Source organism: Amphiura filiformis, chromosome 2 (assembly GCF_039555335.1).
Source record: "Amphiura filiformis chromosome 2, Afil_fr2py, whole genome shotgun sequence".
Lineage (NCBI taxonomy): Eukaryota > Metazoa > Echinodermata > Ophiuroidea > Amphilepidida > Amphiuridae > Amphiura > Amphiura filiformis.
Genome location: NC_092629.1, coordinates 16,042,754 through 16,067,213, shown reverse-complemented (window position 1 = coordinate 16,067,213; position 24,460 = coordinate 16,042,754). Strand labels below are relative to the sequence as shown.

At 39.2% G+C, this 24,460-nt stretch overlaps 1 protein-coding gene across 1 annotated transcript in view; it reads right to left on the bottom strand.

Annotated features, from left to right (window-relative positions):
* Nucleotides 1-24,460, bottom strand: part of LOC140145942 (uncharacterized) — a 105,874-nt gene that overhangs the window by 80,004 nt on the left and 1,410 nt on the right. The window contains exon 2 of the mRNA XM_072167681.1: nt 1,132-1,220. Coding sequence (XP_072023782.1) covers nt 1,132-1,212 — 81 coding nt within the window. The 5' untranslated portion in view covers nt 1,213-1,220. The remainder of the gene's footprint in view (nt 1-1,131; nt 1,221-24,460) is intronic.

The following is a 24,460-nucleotide window of genomic DNA, read 5'->3' as shown; positions in this document are numbered from 1 at the left end:
CTAAATATTAACTGCACCCACCAAATTTCATGCCCATACGATAGTTTTTACTAATTTGACCTCAAATGACCCCTGGGTGACCCTGGATGACCCCAAAATGACCTTCCAAAAATTAGGCTCTAAATGTTGATTGTACCCACCAAGTTTCATGTCCATACGACAGTTTTTACTAATTTGACCTCAGATGACCCTGACCCCAGATGACCCCAAAATGACCTTTCAAAAAATTTGGCTCTACATGTTGACCGTACCTACCAAGTTTCATGGCCATATGACTATTTTTGCTAATTTGACCTCAAATGACCCCGGCATGACCTCAGGAGACCTTGACCCACTAACCAATACAAACTTGTTCTGCCTGAGGTCAAGATGCACTGGACCAAGTTTGAGGAACGTGTGACCCTTGGTCTCCGCGAAAAGAGGCAAATAAGGAAAATGGGCCCCTGACCTCAAATGACCTTTAACCTCCGTATATGACCTTGAATCTCATCCAAAAAAAAGTAGCCAGAGTTTTTGACCATGACCCACCTATCCTGAAAATCTGAAGTCAATCCGCCCATCCATGCCCGAGATATAGCATCCGGACGGAAGGAAGGACGGAAGGAAGGACGGAAGCACCGACATTGCAAAAACAGATGCCTCTCGGTGGAGGCATAAAAATTCACATAAAATACTAGGACAACAAGAGCCAGGTGGTGGCCGCATTGCATTCTCTAAATTCAGTAAATTTTCATCGTCAACCGTGTAATTGAATGGGATTATTTTGAAATTTTAAAACGCTTGAAATATCACAAACAAATAGGTCTATGTTGATAAATAATATAAATACAAGCTAAAACCGTTGGGGTTCGATAATGAACCCCACAAAACTAACCGAGTATATTGGAAAATGCCATACGGCCGGGCCGTTTCACAAGTTGCCGGCTCGATCATGTCATCCGCCGCCTGACAAGAGCAAACTTCAATATTTGACCATTGCGCAATCTGAAATTGACATTGGACCTTGTTACACAAAGCGCTAACAATTAAGCTAAGCCACAGCCACTGCTAAGAATCACATACCGAAACCTTTTATGTATGGAATTCACTGGGATCAACCTTATTTACATGAAGCCCAGATCATCAACTTACCTTTATCTCGTCAAGAGAAACTGAGGTAGATTCTTGCTCCGAGAGCTGACATACTTTAATAACGCAACAGATTCCACACATGATGTCATCTGCAAATCAAAACAAGCATTTGCCTCACAGTTTAAGTGGGATAACCCTATTGGTTTAAGATATATGAATGTCTTTAAACATACAACAATATCAAATATTGTCTCCTTCATGCATCACAAGAACATTTTCAGCGTAAATGTGAATAATTAGCACAATTACTCAGTGTTGGAATTAAGAATTGTTTTATGCATAGCAAAATCTGCTGTCAAAATATCTCTTGGTCATGTTTTTTGAGGTGGGACCCAATTGTGTCACATCTTGCAATTTTTCAAAAATCAACTCCTTTTTTTGTATTTCTGATTATATTTCAAAAGTTTTCACCCAAACTAGTAAAAGTATACATTTTTAGAAAGCATATATTGTCATGATTGCAAATCTGTAAAGTTTGAATGGATATACAGGGTGTACATTGTGTATCAAAAAATATACAGGGTGATTCCATTGAAAAATACCGAAAAAATTAAATTTCTTTACCGCTCCAATATTTCTACATAGTATATATTAAATTGGAAAATGAACTTGATATTTGGAATGTACACAGTTAGTCCTTTCATTAAATGTATAGTTTGCACTATATTTGTTAAGCCCATTGTGTTATACAGGGTGTGAAAAAAATTTGTAAATTAATTTTTTTAATTTATGTAAAATTTCCCTAAGTGCCATTAAATTTGGAATATATTCAAAATAGTTTACAGAATTGCTATAATATCAAATTTAAATATCCAATTCCTATATAGGGTGTTCCAAAAATCTATATTCTGTGAATAATTAGTAACAAAGGTACATGTACAATACATGTACAATTAGCCTACATCAATAAACTATTTAACAATAACCAGATAGAGATCAATATGTCATCAGATTAAATCCTTTGACTGTAATAATCTCCTTTTAGAAGATTTATTTCATATTTCAAAGATAAAACAATATTGAAATTTATTTCATATGCATGCATGCAAAATTAAAGCCCATTGTATTGTATGACCCACATTCCACTGCATTAATTAAAAGCTTGTTAAATCCTTAATTACTAAGTTCATTAAGATTAACTAGGCAATTATAGTTATAGAAAGTGAAAAAATAAGATTAACATTATGCAAAATGCATTTTTACTTCTACTACGCAACAAAGTGCATAAATTTTATTAATCATAATGAACATCAACTTCCCATTGGAATTACACAGAGCTCCTCCGCTTCCGGCTCCTCCACTTCCGGCACCACCCCTGACTAATTAACTTAATTAAGCTGTTGTAATTAATTAATACATTTGTTTAATTGTATTTGTTATTAATTCATTAGATTAATAATTTATCTTCAAAATAAGACCAAAACCATTTGTTCATGATGAATTTTAGCAAAAATATAGGAATAAGTAGACAAAATGATTTAGCAAAATATGACAGCACCACCTTTTTTAGGGTCCCAGTATAAAAAACATGACCTCTTAGTATATTTCACACATTTCCGTGTGTTAGTCTATGACATATAAATGCTATTCAATTCCAAAAATTGTGTTGCAAATTTATAAAATTGCTACATGTACACCAACCCACCAATTCCAACGCTGCAATAACTACATGTAGCAAGCCAAAACGCATCCCAAAATAACACATATGTTTCATACTAATTATGCTCAAACATTAAATTTTTATATCTCCATATCCTGCAATCTTTTGAGATCTAAAATGGTGATTGGTGAATGACTTATTAATGACTAATTAATGCAGATTAATATTCATGTTATTTCAACAACATATTTTTGCCTTGCATGTGTAGTATCACACTAAATTGTTATGAAGGTACAGGGTGACATAAAATTAAATAAACATACATGTTCAAAAGTTGCACTATATGGCGAAACACATGTCACATGGACCTCTAAAAATGTGTTGAGTATTAAGGCAGCTGTGTAGGGCCTACTCTCAGACATGCATGTAGTAAAAGTGCCGTAACTTAGTAATTATTCACGCAAGACATATAAAAGTATACATTTTTATAAAGGCAAGACATCAATGAATCTTAATATAAATATAGATTTGGTGTAAAAACAACAATTATGAAGAAAATCCCCAAAAAGGGAGTTTTTTGTCAGTTTTAATACGGTACAAAAAACAAAAAAAACACTCTTTCCAAAAATGTTTGTTTTGCTTTTTTCTTAATTTTAAGGCACCATTCCAAAAACGTTTTTTTAATATCGGCCTTATTTTTTGAGATATTGACCATATACATGTAAGGCATCAAAATGAACTTTTTACAATTCACAAACGCCTATTTGCACAAAATGATGCCTAAAATCGGAAATAGACCAAAATATAAAACAAGAGCACCAATGGCGCTGTGGCTCTGTGCTTTTTTGAATGTGAAAGTAATTGCAGTCGAATGTGCAACAGGTGAAATCATATACATTGTATGTGCCAGATCACATGCAATCATACATCTTGCTGGTTGGTAGCTATATCTTATTTGCAGAGCATAATACATCCATCAATAAGTTTCATATCCACATGAGGTTTTAGTAATTTGACCACAGATGACCCCTGAGTGACCTTGGATGACCCCAAAATGACATTCCAAAAATTTGGCTTGAATTGTTGACTGTACCCACCAAGTTTCATGCCCATGCGAGTTTTACTAACTTAACCTTAGATGACCCCTGGGTGACCTCGGATGACCCCGAAATGACCTTCCAAAAATTGACTCTAAATGTTGACTGTACCCACAAAGTTTCATGCCCATACAACAGTTTTTAGTAATTTGACCTCAGATGACCCCGAAATAACCGTCTAAAAATTTGACTCTAAATGTTAAGTGTACCCACCAAGTTTCATGCCCATACAAGTTTTTAGTAATTTGACCTCAGGTGACCCCTTGGTGACCTCGGATGACCCCGAAATGACCGTCCGATAATTTGACTCTAAATGTTGACTGTACCCACCAAGTTTCATGCCCATACGAGTTTTTAGAAATTTGACCTCAGATGACCCCTTGTGAGCTCAGATGACCCCGAAATAACCGTCCGAAAATTTGACTCATAATGTTAAGTGTATCCATCAAGTTTCATGCTCATACGACAGTTTTAGTAATTTGACCTCGGATGACCCCTAAGTGACCTCGGATGACCCCAAAATGACCGTCAGAAAATTTGACTCTAAATGTTAACTGTACCCACCAAGTTTCATGCCCATACGACAGTTTTAGTAATTTGACCTTAGATGACCCCTGGATGACCTCGAGTGACCTTCACCCACTAACCAATACAAACTTGTTCTGTCTGGGGTCAAGATGCACCCGCCCACCAAGTTTGAAGAACGTCGACCCCTAGTCTCCGAGAAAAAGGTTTTTGCATATTATGCATAAATTATGCAAATTAGGTAGGTAATTACCATATTTTGCGCTGAAAATCGAATCAGGTCGAGATCCTCTGGTCATGCTATCCCCACCACGTTTCATCATCATAGGGCTTAGCATTCTTACGGATCCCCAGAAACAGCTTCACAAGGCGGATTTCTTCAGATTTCCAACCATTTTGTAGAAGCGTTCCGCATAAATTATGCAACTTAACAACTAAATGCGATACTTTTCGCCAAAAACTAATCAGGTGATCAGCAGGTGTGTATCATTCCTGTCACAAGGTTTAGTTACCATGCGCCGCTATCAACTTGCGCTGATATTCGTGATAAATTATGCAAATTAGCTATGTTAATTTGCATATTTTCACCGAAAACATATGATTACGGAGCAAACTTGGATACCCTTCCTCCCACCAAGTAGCGTCCCCGTAGGTCTTACGGTTCCCCAGATACAGCTCCGGACGGACATTCGGACATCCCACCCCCACACACACAGACGGAAATAGTGATTACTAAGTCCCATCCTGAACAAAGTTCAGAAATGAAATTTTATCAATTTGCGCTGATTTCAAGATAAATTATGCAAATTAGCTATGTTAATTTGCATTATTTTTTCACCGAAAACATACAATTACGGAGCAAACTTAGATAACCTTCCTCCCACCAAGAAGCGCCCCAGTAGGTCTTACAGTTCCCCAGATACAGCTCCGGACGGACACACGGACATCCACACCCCCGGACAGACAGAAATACTGAGGCGAGACAATAAATGAAATTTTATAACAAATTTTTGTGACTTGAGATCATTTGCATTTTTTTGTAAACACCAAAACTGTTCTGTCCTGACATGTCTGTTGTGTCATGTGTGTTGAACCGGGCCAACCGAACAATCGTAAGTTCTGTTCGGATCTGGATCTGCCTGGATGCTGTACTCCGATTAAGCAGGACTAGCCTACATCACATCAGTGTTTATTTCTGATAGATTTCACTTCATGATTTTTTCTTCAATTTCATCACTTACGAAAGTACAAAAGTAGACAATCTAGTAGTCAGTATAACCTCGGAGCCAGAGTCTTAGCCAGAAATCAGAAACCACCCGTCCAAGCAAATACCAAAATTTGACCCTCAAATATAAAACAACTTGTCTATACCCATGGAAGGGTCACTGTGGTCAAATATGTCCTGATTTAGCCTTTACATGTCACTCTGAATTAGTTTCAAGTTCAAATAACCTTAAAATCATCTGTTTTAGAGCTATCACATCTGTAAAATCCATTAAATCCACCCGTCTAAAATTAGATTAGCCCGTCTTAAAGACGGGTGGACGCATGGCTGGCTAAGACCTTGCTCGGAGCAGTTCGCACGTGTGAGACCTCACGTACATGGAATAGTAGTACATGGCTTCCGAATTTGGAACTTCACATGTTCAACTTGTCATGCCGGTCGAGTCCCGCGTTTACAACTAAAATCAAACCACTTCTAGATTAAGTCCATCGCTGAATTTTACAAATAACTTAAATAAACATCTTTATATTTAATTAAAAAAATATTATGGTATGCTCGTAAATGCTTGAATGACATTTACCAGAAGCTCATGAGCTCATGTAAACAAACTAGCGTATTTTCACCTCGATTATGCACCGTAGCTCTCTGTGGTTGAGTTTGCAAGGTCAGTGGGTCAGTGAACTTAGTCTCCTATGCAGCCAGTTTGGTTACGCTCCCTCCACAAAAATGTTTGTGTGGAAGGGGCGGAACCAAACTGGCTGCTGTGGAGACTACTGCAAGAATCGATCAATCACAAAAAACTGTTTGCTGATTGGTTCAGAAATGGTGATGTCATCAATCAAGAAAAACTAATCGATTTATTGGTTCAAAATAGCCTCATAGAAAAGTACGAAGTTTGTAGAGCATCGCAGCTTATCGGTAAAAAACGTGACCTTTAACAAAAAAAATCGGCACAGTGCTTTCGTACTGCACTTGCGCAAGCCAAATAGTCCCCCAGAAAAGTCATTTGTTCAGATTTATTCGGGATTTATTCAAGATTCAGACATGTTCTTGACTATTTTTGACATTCCTTACCTATCTCTTTATTGAAATTATAAAGAAATAGTGAAGAAAAGTTAAGAAGTAGTCAAATAATTTCTGATCTGAACTAAATCTTAAGAAATGTACCTCCATTGGTTTCCGTCTGTATTACGCATCTTAAATTATACAGACCAGAATAATCTCTAGCACACACAGGGAACCAAGATATAACTCGATTATCGTGACTATTTTGGTCTTTTTTACCCAAAAATAATACTTTTATCGCCTGAATTTCAATCAAATCTGGAGTGCAATCGATTCAAAAATAACTTAGCCAAACTTAGAAACGAAACTTAAGTCTTCATATCAGTCATTAAATGATCCTTAGCATAAAAACCAACAGCGTATTGTGGCCTGAAAATGAATGCTAGTTAGTTGCATGACAAAGGCACTGATAAGCTCCGCTCAGAGCCAAAAATGAGAAAACCGTTTCTTAAGTCGATCATGCTTTTTATGATGAGCATAATTGCTTACCTATAGATGCTGTATTTATTGAGTTATCGTGTACCTAAATCATCATTTTACCGAGAAAATGAACATTGAAATAAAAGCCGTTGAAGTTTAAAGTGGTCCCATTTTGCACTTTGATCGAAGCTCACAGGAGAATGCGGCAGTTCTTGTTTTTCTACCTTACATTAAGCAAACATCGGGTAAATCCACAGCCCCTTGAGAAGTTTGGGCGAAATCTATTCATATCTTCATGTTTAAATCGGGGGAATGAACTGAAAAAAATTCTCATTTTATCAGCTAAAACGGAGCCATTTGGCCGCTAGGTTTTTGTGAAATCAGTGCTTCCATGGTGCTTCCATAAGATGCGCCGCGCATGCAGATAAGCGTTGCGTATGCATAGCGTATCTGTGCGTTAATAAATTGCGCGACTACAAAACGCGATGCGTTGTTGCGCGCGTGTACCCCGATGGTACAACAAAGATTTTCTTTCCTTTTAAATTGCGGGAACGAGTGAAATAGTGAAATAAAATCCATAAAATAGAGCAGTTGGAGTTAACAAATCTGGATTTTCTTTCCTTGTATTTATAAAAAACGTAACAAAGTAAAAACATTTCAAAAAAGCTCAATTTTGCGAAAGAAACAATGTCTAGAGTACACAGCCACGTTAAAGTGATGCTGATGGTATTCCTATTTCTAACATAAGGCCAAAAAAAATTGTTTGGTTGCCCTTCCGAGACAAAAATTTGGAGGGTCGGTAAGTCGATCCTTTTTTTTTTCATGGACTCCATATTGAAAAGGCTAGTATTGACAAATTTATGCTTGATCATTTTATGGTAAAAAAATTGTGTGTTTTTGGACTGGATTTTAAAAATAGAATACTTCTTTGTTTTCAATCAAATATGCATTTAATAAATAAAATAATGAATAACAATTATAAAAGTCCTTGATTCTGTCAAAATTTAAGGTTTCTTCTAAAAAAGTGATTGAAAAAATACCACAAAAATCAAATTAAAGCTCTTGATGGGTGCTTTCAAATGACACCTAAACCTTGGATGTAGCATCTAGCCTTCATGAGTAATGACATTTTATACCAAAAAGTGATGGCGGGGAGCTAAGGACCCGATATGGAGGACCCGATATGGAGGACCCGATATGTAAAAAATACACCATGTGTTAATATGTTAATCAAATTATGCTGAAACTCCTATGAAGTATTCAAATACTTTGTTTTGGATTATTTATTTATTTTAAGGCCAATGTGGATATTATATTGAACTTTAAAACAGCTAATTTTAATCAGTATTGGACCTTCCTTATTTCGGGGAATTGTCACTCGCACAAGGCAATGCGTTTTGAACTGGTGCATTGATATTGAGGAGCCGGGGCCTTTGTGCGAGATTTTTTTGTCCTGATTTTATATTTTTTAAGCTTTCACCTTATACCTACCTAGACAAATTAAAGCTCTTGATGAGTGCTTTCAAATAATAACAAACCCTTCAATGTGTCATGTAGCCTTCATGAGTAATGACATTTTATAAAAGTGACGGCGGGGAGCTGACGAAACGATATGGATGACACAATATGTAAAAAATACATAATGCGTCATTATGTATATATCAAATTATGCTGAAACTCATATACGGTAGTATTCAAATACTTTGTTTCATATTATTTATTTACTTGTTTTAAGAACAATCTGGTTATTATTGAAGTAAACAGCTAATTTCAATCAGTATTGGACCTTAATGGAGTAAGATTAATATTACATTGTAGGCCTACACATGGAAATGCATGATTGTGTGCATTCGTAAAGTTAAGTCATGCATTACATGTACATGTACATACATACATGTACATTCCCTGACAGATACCATGCAGTTATGTGCTATTGAGTGATGCTTGGGACTGAGAAATGATGATATTTTAAAACATCAAATTTCATGAAATTTATGTAATTCCAGTATGGACACACATGCAACTCAGTGTGCATCCACATATTAGATATATGTATGATTTTATACCAGTGGATGAGTGTGATATTATGTGTTCAATTTCATCAAGTATATAGGATTGTGAGTCTCGGCATACTAGTTCTTACACCATGTGAATTTATTTCTTATGTTCAATACTTCAGTGATTATCATTATACCATGTTCAGACAAGTTCAAATCATTTTATAGGTACATGTTGTTAAATTAATATAAGCACACATTAATTTGTTTATAATTTGACATGAATTTTACCGTGCCGGAAAGATGCTTGCACATCGGAAAAACTATAACAGATAGGTATTATAGGCAAGGTATATATATTTTTAAAGCTCATGGTCTGAGCAATTCAGATATGGTGTCTTTTTGGACAGGGGGCATAACAGTAAAAAAAATTGGTAAAGTCAATTGTCAAAAAAAAAAATTAATGAAAAGTATGCTGCATGACTTGAAATAATTTTGTTACACTTCACCGTACCCTATATGTGTGGAATAGGGAGACATGAAGTCCATGTACAAAAACCAGAAATTACATTTCAAATGTACACCAAGGTATTCTTCCCTAACTATTTCACTTACCATGTCACTGTTGCCCTTTACATCTTTGAAGTAAGCTTCCTTGGTTGTATTATGTCTCTGGAAATTTATTGGTCCAAATTTGTAGTCAATATCCTGAAATTATGTGTCCTGCTTGTAAGCTACAACATGCTTCAAATGGTGTTGATCAAATCTAGCTCTCAAAATGTCTGACAAAACAATCCCTAACTTTTGACCTTTCATAAAGATATGTGTTATTCTACCAATACCCCACAGAACAGAGACTGTGACTATGAGGTTGATATCATGAGAGGTCATTAATATGACACATCAGCAGTTGAAGCATGTGCTGACATGTGCAGGTCAATGAACACATGGACTCTCAACCAGTCTCTTGTTCAGCATGTTGGGCTATTGACTGCACATGGCAGTGCTATCAAGGCCTTGTGCATGTGTCTAAGGTCTGAAAGGTTATGATTTTGGGTCATGTTGTGAACATATACAATGGACATGTACAGCTGAATTTGTCATGTGGATATTTAGACTTTTATCAATAAAGTAAGTACAAATTGGGGATCATATTTTTCAGATATGGAATAAGGACTTTGAGTGCATTTTAAAAGTGGTATGTGTGTGGGAATTTTTATAACTGGTGCAGTTATCATGTTTTGAAATATACACTCTTTGACAGCTCTCTCCGTGGCTGTTTGAATGCCTGGTTATACCATGTACCCATACACTAGGTATGGGTACATGGGACCAGGTATAACCATACCCTACCTTCAAAATAACAGCATTTTTGGAATCCTTGGGAAATTTCCTTTCAGAAAATGTATACTTTTTATATACTGGGGTAACTAGACAACTAAATAATAATTTTATACGAAAAATGGCGCGATTTTGAGGGGACAAATTTTAGCCACTCTTGTGGACCGAGAAATGCACCAGCTCAAAACGCATGACCATCTACATGATGCCAAAACAATCACAAACTTACTCTGCAGGCTTTGAATATACATGTATATACAAACTGTTTCAGTTGATGATTTACTTGCAAGAGACGACACACTTTATGAAACTACATGTATGTAAGCCTATTAAATCCAGCCAAGTTTGTTACTTATTACCACTTTTTTAATTACTGATTATTAAAATAAATGTTCCAAAAATGTGCTTTCATTTGGCACCCAAGTCATCTACAGAGTGGCTAAATGGTAAAATACCACATTACATATATGCAACTTATTGAATCTAAAGGCTATCTAATATGCAGCCTTGGACATCCTCTTCCTCCTCCTGCCCATCCTCCTCATGCCCGTTTGTAGTAATCTCTGTGTTGAAAAATGTCAGGTACTTGCCCGGTACAACTACAAATCCTGGTAATGAATATTTCTTCCGTAATCCAATGGTTCCATCGTGGGCGTCATGATGATAGTATCAGGCCTACACAACCAGATTGTGTCCGCCTGACGCTCATCGATCCTAACAAACCCGTGATAGCCGCATACAGTCTGGAGGCTGGCCTGACACTAATTTCATACACATGGTAGTGATGACGTATCAGCCAATCATAAGCCTTGTTTATGTCCATTTCGCTGCACTGCTCATGCGTCATGCCTAGAGGATTGTACGTTATTGTATAGTATGTTACAGTTAGTTATATCATTATACCATTATATCATTCCAGATCTTGGTCATTGTTAAAGTCCACAATAAAGAACAAGACAAGACAGGACAAGACAACAAATACTAGTAGTAGTTATTAATGACCAAGACATATTCCAGCTAGCTCAAGTCAAGACCCTCAACGCCCTCAGTATCAAAATGCCAGGCATAGCATGCCCGATCACTTCGTGTGACTACGTCACACCAGAGGACGCCACACCTGAACTCACTATTGCGCTACTCAATCTTCATGGCAAACAACACGACACGCCACCCCAACCAGGTGGTGCAAAACTGAAAAGGTTAAACGCCCTACAGTGTCCCTCGGGGCACATCAGAGGAATGGACATATTTCCTCTCCAGATGGAATGACTACAAAACTGCCACCAAAATAACTGGTGCAAACATTGTAATCCAGCTCCTTGAATGCTGCGATGACCCCCTCCGCAAGGATTTAACACGCACAAATGGGGGCATCACACTCACTGGGAAACCTGAAGAGGATGTCTTGAAAGCCATGAAAACACTCGCTGTTCGTCAAGAAAATATCATGGTTTCACGTGTCCAGCTACATGACATGCGACAAGACAGAGATGAGCCGATACGGAACTTTGCCGCCCGTCTTCGTGGCCAGGCAGGGGTGTGTAATTTCATTGTGCCCTGCCCAAATTGCAACCAGGATGTTGACTATAGTCAGTGTTCGATTTACCACCTGCATACCTGCACCAGTGCATGTAACATTCCCTCTGTGCATGCAGCTTTTCACTACCTGCCTGCACGCGTGCATGTACGATTTTAGCGCTAGCGATATGACAAGGCAATATATACAAAAGTAAACAAGCAGTTAGTCCGATTTGGAAAAACCCAATCTATTTTTAGCGCAACATCCTGACTTCATTAGAAGGGCTGGCGCAAATCGCGCAATTGACAATTCCCGATACCCCTATCACGTGAGAACTGTCACTTTTTTCATTGACTTCCCTAGTCTTCTATACAGCCAGTTTGCATCGGTCTGATACTTGTCGATCCTAACGAACATTCGAGATAGCCACATACAGTCTGGTCCGAGACTATGACTTCCCTTCCCTAGCGTAATGTGACGTCATCCACCAATTCCCGATACCCTCGCACATGTAGAAGCTGTCATTTTCATTTCATTGGAAAAAAAAGAACCGGAATTTAAAACGTAGGAAATACTTGTTTACGTACGGAAAATAATCATAATAATGTCCAGCAAAAAGGAAATAGCTCAAAAACACTTGCACCATTCTGAAATGAACAGATGAAGCCACAGCAGACAGTGTTTTGGCTAAGACATCGGCGAGTGATCGGCATAAAAATGACAATGACAGTGGAGCCGGGAATATTATTACAAGCTTAACTGACAATGATCGTGATTCAATGTGATTTTATGTTTGCTTTAATTTTGGTGCATGCACACTTTTTTGCTGTGCATGTAGAAATTTTGGGCTACATGCACCAGTGCAGGTAGGAAAAAATTTGTAAATCGGACACTGACTATAGTGAGCATGTACTACAGGACGCCATCTCTCGTGGCATCAGCGACGAGGAAATTCAACTGGAGCTCCTTGGGGAGCAGAAACAGAACATGACTTTAGAAGAAACTGTCAGCTACATAGAGGCAAAAGAGAGCGGGAAACGATCCGCCACCCGCCTACAAGGTAACATAGCCTCCACTGCTGCCACAAGTAGCTACCGCTCAATGAAGAAGGCAGATAACACTCATCAAAGACACATTTGCAACTATTGTGGTCGTAAAGAGTCACATGGCACACGTCGCAAGGGCCGTGAGCAGTCATGCCCTGCATTTGGCCATGTGTGTGGAAAATGCAGTGTTCGGGGCCACTTTGACGCAGTTTGCCGCGGTGGCGGCCGCAAAGGACATTCCAAAGAACCTACTAATCAAAGAAAAGGCACGACAGACACAGAAAGCGCCATATTTGACACACTTTGCAGCATTGACAATGACTCTAATGTGTTTAATGACTCTAACCTATGTAGTTTAGATGCAGGAGGTAGTCCTGTGATCAATCTTGACCATCATGTCTATAATAATCTGTGTAGAACTTGGGAACGTCGGGCATCTGATCCCCAACCCCTTATAGATGTAGCCATTCGTGCGCTCCCTTCAGACTATGATACGCTCGGCCTTCACTTGCCCGGCGCCCCAAGTACTGCCTACTATCGGCGCAATAGCTGACACTGGCTGTCAGTCATGTCTGGCAGGTACCAAACTCCTCCAGCGCATGGGTCTGCAAACCCACCATCTCACACCGGTCACTATGAAAATGAGTGCCGCCGACAACAAAGGCATACGCATCCTCGGGGCACTTGTTCTTAGAATCTCGGTACAACAAAAGATGGTACTACCCTACAAACACGCCAAATTGTCTATTTCACAGACACAAATGACAATCTGTATTTAAGTAAGCAGGCATGTATTGACCTAGGGCTGATATCAGACAGATTCCCAACAATTGGAGAAACTCAGCGGCGTGTGCATCCGGGATAGCAAACAGCGACCAGTCAGCAACTGACCCTAAACTAAACTCATGGTCATCCCTTACTGCCCCATGCGCTTGCCCCCAACGCCAAGCGCCCCACCACCCCCAGTGACACCCCATTTCCAACCACTGAGGAGAACCGTGGAAGACTTGAAAATTTTCTGCTTGACTATTATGCATCATCTACTTTTAATACATGTGAACACCAGCCATTACCAATGATGCAGGGCCCGCCCCTCCGCCTCATGATTGACAACACTGCCAAGCCAGTTGCGTATCACACCCCTATCCCTGTACCCCTACACTGGAGGGAGGATGTCAAGGCTGGCCTTGACCAAGACGTTCGCCTCGGTGTCATTGAACCAGTTCCTGTCGGTGAGCCAGTGACATGGTGCCACAGGATGGTAATCTGCCCCAAAAAGAATGGTAAACCACGTCGCACTGTTGACTTTCAGCCCCTTAACAAGCACGCACCTCGCGAAACCCACCACACACAGTCTCCTTTCATTCAGGCAAGATCTGTCCCTCACAGCACAAAAAAAGACAGTGTTTGATGCGTGGAATGGGTATCACAGCGCACCACTGCATGAAGAGGATAGACACCTCACTACATTTATAACCCCATGGGGCCGGTACAGATACCGTGTTGCACCACAAGGATACCTTGCCTCTGGTGATGGTTATACTCGTCGTTACGACGAGATCATCACTGACATACCCAACAAAACAAAATGTGTGGATGACACACTGCTGTGGTCTTACAACATCAAAGAGTCTTTCTCCCAGGCAGTCCGCTGGCTAGATCTATGTGGTCATAGCGGTATCACCCTTAATCCAGACAAATTTGTCTTTGCCAAAGACACTGTTGAATTTGCAGGGTTTGAAATATCCCCTCATCAGTGAGACCTTGCCCCAGCCTCTTTGATGCCATTGAGAAGTTCCCTACCCAGCGCAACATTACTGACATCCGCTCCTGGCATAGCCTGGTCAACCAAGTAGCTTATGCCTTTGCCTCAGCGGAAAAGATGCTACCATTCCGCTCGCTACTTAGCCCAGGTACCCCATTTACATGGACGGAGGAACTCAATGACCTGTTTGAAGAATCAAAGCGGATCATCATAGAGGAAATCTCCAAAGGTGTCGAGATCTTTGACAAATCTCGCCCCACGTGTCTTGCCACAGATTGGAGCAAAACTGGGATTGGCTTTTGGTTGCTCCAAAAACATTGTCAATGCACAAAACCAGACCCATTCTGCTGCAAGACAGGGTGGAAAGTCACCCTGGTTGGTAGCCGTTTCACGACCCCTGCTGAGTCCCGCTACCACCCTGTAGAAGGGAAGCTTTGGCTGTCGTGAGCGCATTAGATAAGGCACGCCATTTAGGTCCTTGGTTGCGATAACCTGATCATTGCAGTTGACCACAAGCCCCTCCTCAAGGTCCTTGGTGATAGATGCTTGGAGGATGTCCCTAATCCACGACTTCGCAACCTGAAGGAAAAATCACTCCGCTATCGATTCCGTATAGTCCATGTTCCAGGTGTTCGCCACAGAGCAGCAGACGGAGTCTCCCGCCACCCAGTCAGCAAGTCCAAGGGCATGTACCTCCCAGATGATGTTGCTACACTGCATCACGATACAACATACCTCCCCCTCACTCTGCTTGAATGCGCACGTACATATACGCCCACATCTATCACATGTTCACATGAGCCTGATGCAGTGGCGGCTATGTCCACTTCCCTTAGTGCCCTTAAGTCTATCACATGGGACGATGTGCGCCTGGCGACAACAAGTGATCAGACATTGTCCAAGCTGCTGTCAATAATTGAGGATGGTCTGCCAGGATCACGCCATGAGTTGCCTCCCGATCTCCAAGATTACTTCAGCCTGAGAGATGGTCTCTACTCTTTGGATGGCGTTGCCATGCACAACCACCGCATTATTATCCCCCCGGCGCTCCGCCCTGAGGTTCTGAAGTCCCTCCACTCAGCTCATCAGGGCATCTCATCCATGACCTCGCGTGCAAGCTTCAGTTTTTGGCCAGGCATTACGTCCGATATCCACCACATGCGCACACGATGCTCACAGTGTAATCGTATGGCCCCATCACAGCCCAATCCACCACCTACCCCACCTGTTGCACCAGTGTACCCATTTCAGTCGATATGTGCTGACTATTTCCACCTTGCTGGCAACAATTACTTGGTCATTGTGGATCGCTACAGTAATTGGCCAATTGTGGAACGGGCAGCTGATGGATCAAACGGCCTAATCTCCAGCCTCAGGCGTACATTTGTCACATGGAATAAGTGATGAGCTGTCCTCTGATGGTGGTCCGGAGTTCTCATCCACCGCCACCAAGACCTTTCTCATCTGTTGCCTACCCTCACAGCAACTGCAGAGCTGAAGTTGCAGTTAAAACGGTTAAACGCCTTCTTACTGACAACACAAACCCCAATGGAGACCTAGACACTGACTCCTTTCAACGGGCAATGTTACAATACAGAAATACACCAGACAAAGGGACTAAACTCTCCCCAGCACAGTGTCTGTTTGGTCGACCCATACGTGATTTCATTCCCATACACCCCGGTCGCTATGAACCACACCCAACATGGAGAGAGACACTGGCAGCCCGAGAAGAGGCCCTGCGTAACAGACACATGAAAATTGCAGAACGGCTTTCCGAGCACACAAGACACCTTCCTCCCCTTGTTATTGGTGACCACGACGAGTCCAGAATCAAACCGGCCCTCACCCAACCAAATGGGACAAAACAGGCATTGTCATTGAGGTGCGTCAGTTTGACCAATATGTGGTTCGCGTAGATGGCTCTGGCCGAGTAACCTTACGTAACAGGAAGTTCTTGCGGCGGTATACACCTGCAGTGTCTTGCCAGCCCCATCATCTCATCTGCCCTCCTACACCACCAGTCGTACCTGCAGACCCTCCCTAGCATCTGCACCCAGCGACCGAACAAGGTGACTACAGGTATGCCACCTAAGGACAACACTGCCCCACCTACTCCAGACACACCCACAACCCAACCAGCACCAAACACCCCTGGACCAGCATTGTCTCTGGATCCGCCACCCTCTTCCACCCGCGACACTCAGCTTCCACAGCGCGCATTGTCACGGTTGCTACCCCACAACTCTCCGGGTCTAAAGGAAACATACACACCACCAAGCCTGCCTTCCGCAGCTCCTTCTGTCCGGCGTTCCATGCGCCTCAAGACTGTAAATACTTAGCTAAGTTGTTTCTCAGTCCTTGATATACATGTGCTCATTATCCAGGTACCTAAAATAATACACTCAAGGACTTGGGGGCATAGAGGATTGTACGTTATTGTATAGTATGTTACAGTTAGTTATATCATTATACCATTATATCATTCCAGATCTTGGTCATTGTTAAAGTCCACAATAAAGAACAAGACAAGACAGGACAAGACAACAAATACTAGTAGTAGTTATTAAATGCCGATCAGCGGCAAGCAACATTTTGACACGTGCATTCTACTCTTCAAAAAAAAACTTTTGTTGACGTTTTATATCAAACAATTTTCGATAACGGGTCATACTAGGATTTCAATTTTTTATTAATGAAGGTACGGTACATGTAGTTTTGAGGAATAACACAGGAAGTTTTATTTCAACTGGTGATGTAGGAAGGTGAGTGAATTTGTGAATGAGGTTTTCTTGTTTCAAAGATCCGATAGTAGGATACGAAACGTAGGCTAAAAATGTCTTACGCATGCGCGGTTAGTGATGTGGTCGACATGCCTTATGTCGACATAATGTCGACGTCGGCACGTATGCCGACATCAAAAAATCATGTCGACAAAACAATTTTTTTTTTTTTTTTTTTTTTTTTTTTTTAGTTTTCAAAAAATATTTTTGGCCAGAAAAGCAAGTTATAGGCCCAAACTGACTTGTTATTCAAGGTTGGAAACCAGAGAAATACTACAAAGCCAATTTTTTTTTACAAAGTTGGATGAACTTGTACATTTTGATTACCTTTGCTTCTATTGAACAGTCAGGGACACATTGAATTAGTATGCATTGCTAGCTGTTCAATAGAAACAAAAGTAATTAAAATGTACAACTTTTTCCAACTTTTTTTAGAATTTTTTTTTTATGTCGGCGTCGGTATACGAATTATATCGACATGTCGACAATAAAAAACGGTGCCGACCACATCACTATGCGCGGTGGTGTTCTTGAAATCATCTAGAAATCTTCATTCGCTGGTATCATTTCAGGCGGTCTTGGCACGAGTAGTCGAGTATATTCATACATTGCTCACCTGTGTTTTCATATCATATTTTGTGGTGAATAATGATTACAAATGTGTAACTTGCAAACATTTTTGGAGCAACGATTTCTTCGTACTGACAGCTAAGACTGTATGTAAAAGCACATACAAACACATACACAGCTGTTGGAACGCTCGGTCCGAGCTGTGATGATTGGAACTGCCCCAGCCCAGATTTAAAAAACATGACCATTATTATGTATTGTTCTCAACACCCAGGTTTTCTACCAATCGCTCATAATGTAAGATAGGAAATGTAAACCTGTATTTTAAATAGAGTATTTCGTCTCTTATCTCTAGTAGCGAGTCCAGCGCATACGATGATTTACGCATTGCATCTGTTTGTATCGGCAGGAAAGTATGCTGAAGGCTTTAACGTAAGACGAAGAAGAAACACGCCCGGAGCCCGCCCTACTCATTATTTCATTGTACTTATTGCAATTTGCCTCCACACATTACGTAATCAACACTTGAAGCTTCTGTGAGGATTAGTGAGTGGATAAGAAATTGACAGCGGAGGATACGAACGACACGCCGATTTTTACTTGTCGATCATGAATTGCCGCAACGTTTTAATATTTTACAGCATGGCATTCCGCAAGCACCATGACAAATTATGCCGTATTTTTCCAAAGATCATCTCATATGAATTATGAAGTAAGCTGAATGCGATCTGTACTTTTGTAACAGTCCGATGTTCATAAAATTTTGAAATTTAATAAATTCATCTAAAATTGCTGTCATTGAAAAGAGAATCTTAACTTAAAAAATGAGGGTCAATCATGTATGTAGGCCTACTATTGTCAATGTTATGAGGAAAAGTATGCTCGCCAGAATGTCCCAAATTTGTGTCCCAGCATTTCAATGGCTTCCTTAAAACATCTGTGTATGTATTTTAATGGCTAAATTTTTGAGCACGAAGGGCCATTTTACAAAAATTCGCTAATATTTCATGAAATGTCAGACTGCCTTACTAGCCTGTATCACGTTTCAGCGAAAGAACGTCTGTAGTACATACCTGTTTTTAATGATGTTGCAACAATGTTTCTATTGTCAGAAATAACACCTTGCATTCATACTTTTGAGTTTGTATGGAGCACGTTCGTACACATTATAAATAAGTGAAATCAGAATATCCTGAAAAGAATTTAGGTAACGAATTGAACGACACTGACCTCGCAGCAGCTAATGTTTTCATGTAAACATGGTGTCATTAGACATTTTAGCCTCACGTTTCAGTATCCTACTATCGGATCGTTGAAACAAGAAAATCTCATGTACCCCAGCCTCATTCACGAATTCACTCACCTTCCTACACCACCAGTTGAAATAAAACTCAAAACATCCTGTGTTATTCCTCAAAACTACATGCAGCTTCATTAATAAAAAATTGAAATCCTAGTAGAAATCTGTTATCGAAAAATGTTTGATATAAAACGTCAACAAAAGTAATTTTTCTGTAGAGTAGATACCATGTGTCAAAATGGCGGCTCGCAGTCGCATCCCCTGCTTTGTACATGTACCCAGGTCACGGTCTGTCTACGTGACGAACAGTCAAGGTCAGAGGACAGCGCACCCTGTCTGCTGTCATGCTGTAATATAGCGTGACGTGTGCACAACAACAGCCTAATATGGGCATAATGGCTCCGCCCAATGAACCATATACGGCGCTGTCAATCATCCTTATTCACAATGGGCTTTGTCGAACAGACTTTTACGCAGGTAAGAGCTCACGCTGTCCTCACTTATAATAGCGATTAGGATCGACGAGCGTCAGGCCGAGACAATCTGGTTGTGTAGGAGACTATCATCGTGATGCCCACGTTGGAACCATTGGATTACGGAAGAAATATTCATTACCAGGACTGAAGCAAATGTTGCCATTTCTATGTTTGTACCGGGCAAGTACGGACATTTTTCAACATGGAGCTAGCGGAAATTACAACAAATTCGTCCAAAGGTAAGCAAAGGGTTGGGGATCGCATTTTTAACTTTGACTAAACTGTTTTGGAGTTAAGGCACGCTAAAAGTAGACCATTTCGGGGGCTGTATTTGGTGTACATGTGACGTTTTGAACAGAGTAAAAAACGACCATTTATTCGCTATTGCTGATATATACTCGCCGAATCATGTAGCAATAGGGGCCTACACAAGGTAAGGTATTGCTACATGAGATCAGGCATGTCAGGTATAATGAAATGTGGCTTACACTACTTGATAGTAAATAGTATTCCACAATGCATATTTTCTAAAATTTATGAGTTTTGAGGGTCAAAATCCAAAATTTCTTCATTTTCCTATTGGATTACACAGTTAAGGGTTCATACCACTAAATCCGTCTGTGAAGCGGTTTCCGGTAAAAGTTTATCACGTCTATAGTCCCAACTTTGCATGCAAATTTTGCAAAATCGGTGTAATATTAACAATTTCAGTGTTGAAAATCATGTTTTACTAGAACTTATGAATGTGATCTCTACTAATTTGAAAAGAAAACGCAAAAATTTGAATGTTTACAATAATGAGCGCATGAACACACAAGGTCAAAACGCTGTTAGCAGTCCGACGTAAACACGTGAAATTCGGGCCTTTTCATATAGCGCTAATTTACTCAAAAAGTAGACCTAAAATGTTGTGTCATTTATGTTATGCAGAATTTCGTTCTGATAAAAGATGATATCAAATATATATTTCAAAACTAGAGGTAACTCGACTTATGGCTTAAAACGTGACCCCTATTTTGCACGTTAAGTCTATGGAAGGCTATTTTGTGTTATGTACCCTTAAGGCAGGATCTTGGATCACAAGTAGCTTAATGAAGCCCGCCCTCACATGTTAGAATGTGACCATCATACAGTGTATGCCTACAAAAAACAGTGAGTTTTGATCACCTAGGCTTTAGTCCTATTTCGGCGAATTTGCTTGAAAACATGTGAGTTCATGTTGTGTAAACATAATTAGCATGGACACAAATGAAATTACGATGCAATACAATGCAATTTGAATGCGCAGCAGATCTATAGAAATAAGGCTGCCCGGTTTTATGCAGAATTAGACCACGTCTGTGCATGCCTGAACACGTAATGGGTTGTGCGTCATGAATAGGAAAAGGTGGCGGTGTTACATTTTTACATTTTTTTTCAGGACATTCTATACCAGATCTCAAGAATGGAGAGGGGCACTGAACTAGTTTTGGTCTCATTTTGTTCCTAATTTATCTAGCTAACATTTTGGAAAGTAACAACTTCACACTACATTTCCTTCTTTGCAATTCAAACGAAGTACTAGTGTCAGGGGTGGCGGCGAATACAGTTGAGGCGAATACGGTTGAGGCATGTGTTAAAGTATAGGGAATATTGATTTTTAGTGCCTCTCGAATTTATTTTTTACTCTAACTTCGTAACCCAGCAAGTTATTGGGATAGATTATGTACCATTGTTTTGGTATATGGCCCATTTCACGGTTAGGCGCCACTTTTGGTGAAAAAAACTTGAAATTTTCAAAATGGATTAAATTTCATTTAATTGGGGTTTTCTTTTCCACATAAGACCAGATTTTCATAAAAATTTCATTTCCCAGCTTAAATCTCTCTACTTCTTGAAGAAAATTATAATTTATTATCTCATGTTATGTAATTTTTAACAAATTTGATAAATATTGAGTAGTGAATATTTATACTTTTACTGTCCAATACATATATAATAGATATTTAAAATAAACAAGTATGTCATAGGCTCTCTTCTGACCAAATTTGGGCAAATTTTGTTGTGTAATGACAAATTTATGGCCACTAACATGTAATTTTTGCGGTAAAAAAGGGAAATTGACATGAAAAGGTTTACTCAACAATTTTAATAATCAATGAATGACTCTGATATTTCACAGCTTTGATGGTCATAATATGGGTAATGTTCACAAATAATATCAGCCAGTTTGAAAGCACAGGTCAAATTCAAGATTCTTATGTTTGTGCAATTTTGGATGTGACAGATGTCAATGTGAACGGAAACCACACATTGTAAAGCAGAGTATGTTTCAGAAAATAATGATTCAAAGAGTTTTCACACACTCAGTAAATTAAATGGGATATATTGAAACATATTAACCTGTGTTAGTGTTCATTTTAAAACATTGTTTACAATTTATAGAGGTGGATGTGACATTTTTAATTGTGAACAGAATATTTCATTATTTTAAACAGTTTGCTTGTCAAAATATAAGCTTTAAAGCACTTCTAACACATATATTTTGATAGATTCTATTGAATTGAGCAATGCTAAAATGTTTTTCCTGACCCTTTATATTTTTGCCAAGCAAAATGTTTATAATACTGAAATATTCCGTTCACAATTGAAAATGTCACATCCGCTTCTGTAAATTGTATACAAAACTGTCCCTAAAAGACAACAACAAAGCCATGAAATAATCATATGTGACATGTATGAAATAATAAACCTATTTTAGAAAGTCAAATATCATGTTGTTTAAGTATTTTGGCCTAAAATCTACTAATTTTGAGGATGTGACATGTGAACGGAAATTGAAGCTTTTTTAATCTCCTGTCACAATTAAAGAAGACATGCTGAATTAAAACTTATTGTGCCTTTTGATCCCCACAAACTTGTAATGAAATAACTTCAAACTGGCATCCTAGTCCCATACCTGTCTTAGTTCTTTGAAGAAACTATTTTGGATGTGACATGTACCATGGATGTGACACATGTGAACGGAAACTTTGAAATGACATCTGCAAGCTAAGTTGATGAAGGAGTTTTCATTAAATGGTGTCATTAGATAGCTCATAGCAGGAGATTTTTAAAATCAAGGAGAACAAATTCTGCCACTTATTTGTTAATAAATTATACTATTTGGAAAATTAATCGGATGTGACAAAATTGTGAACGGAATTTGTTGGCAAAAATTCAAAATATCGCTGTATCTACGTATTAAGAGCAACAAGTGTAATTTGTTCAACAAATAGTAACAAGACTCTGAACTTTACTAAAACACACTAATTTGCCATTCATGTAAAGTATTAGTCGATCTATTCCACATTGAATAAGGTACATAGATGTGAACGGAAAATGTCACATCCGAATTCAGAAATTTAAATGGTTCTCATGCTAGTTTAAATGACAACTACTACTTTGTTCATGTATGGCTGTATAGTGCAACTTGTTCATTACATAAAAACAACAAAAGCAGCTGGTAGGCTCAACATAGTTAAAAGTGGCAGCATTGGAAAATAAATGTCTGTTTTAGGTTGCTAGTAAAATGTGGTTTTGGACCACTTCTGACCCCTGTGCGCCCTGAAAGATAAAAGCAGAAAGGCCGATTAAGCTAGTGGAGGTAGGCTATACAGAGACAATGAAAAATCACCAACAGTCAATTCTGTAACCCCATTATTTTTTACACACCAGGCCAGATACGTTGAAAATCAAAAAGTGGCGCCTAACCGTGAAATGGGCCATATGTCTAGTACTAGGTAATGTGATCAATTTTACTCCAAGCTAGTTTAATTTGTTGTAAATGTGCTGCATTCTGTGTCATGGGTTCTAGGCTTTTCCTATAGTTACTGTACTAAGCATGCATTTATGCTCCGAAATGTTCTGAATGTCATATTTCTTGAATAAGTTACCCTACTTCTGTAAAAGTTATCATTTCTTAGAAGGAAATTTGATGAGGAATTCAAATATGCCATTGGTTTTTGTGTAGGGCATAAAGGAAAAAAATTTTGATTGAAAATATAATAAAAATCATAAAAATTTTGTACGACTTTTGAACACCCTGTATCTCAGTTAGGCAACAGAACTCATCATTACCAGTTTGCTTTTTTTGAAAGTCTACAATGTTATTAGCACATCTAAAAAGGTTTTAACAGACCAGGTGTTTATGTTAGTAAATAAGAGAGGAACAAAATTGTATACTTTTTGAACCAAAATTTAACTTTTCCACCCTATATGACATTTGTGGCACCCTGTATATTGACCAAATGTTTGTATCCAGTGTTCGAATTAAGGAAAAATAAATGGTTGTCCCATGGACAACCAGATTACAATTCCTGGTTGTCCGTCTAAGTTTTTGGTTGTCCGTAGGCCTACAAAGGTGACTTTTGGCTACAGATTTATGGTTGTCCGGCAGATAACCGAATCGGTATTTTTGGTTGTCCGACGACTTTTTTAGTTGTCCCGGGCGAACGGACAACCAAAATTTCGAACGCTGTTTGTATCGCTCATTCTACAAAATCCGGTGCCAATAGCCCTTTTTCCTTTCTTTGGTCCACAAATACTTTGTCGAGCATTTAGGGCATCATATTTTTTTTTT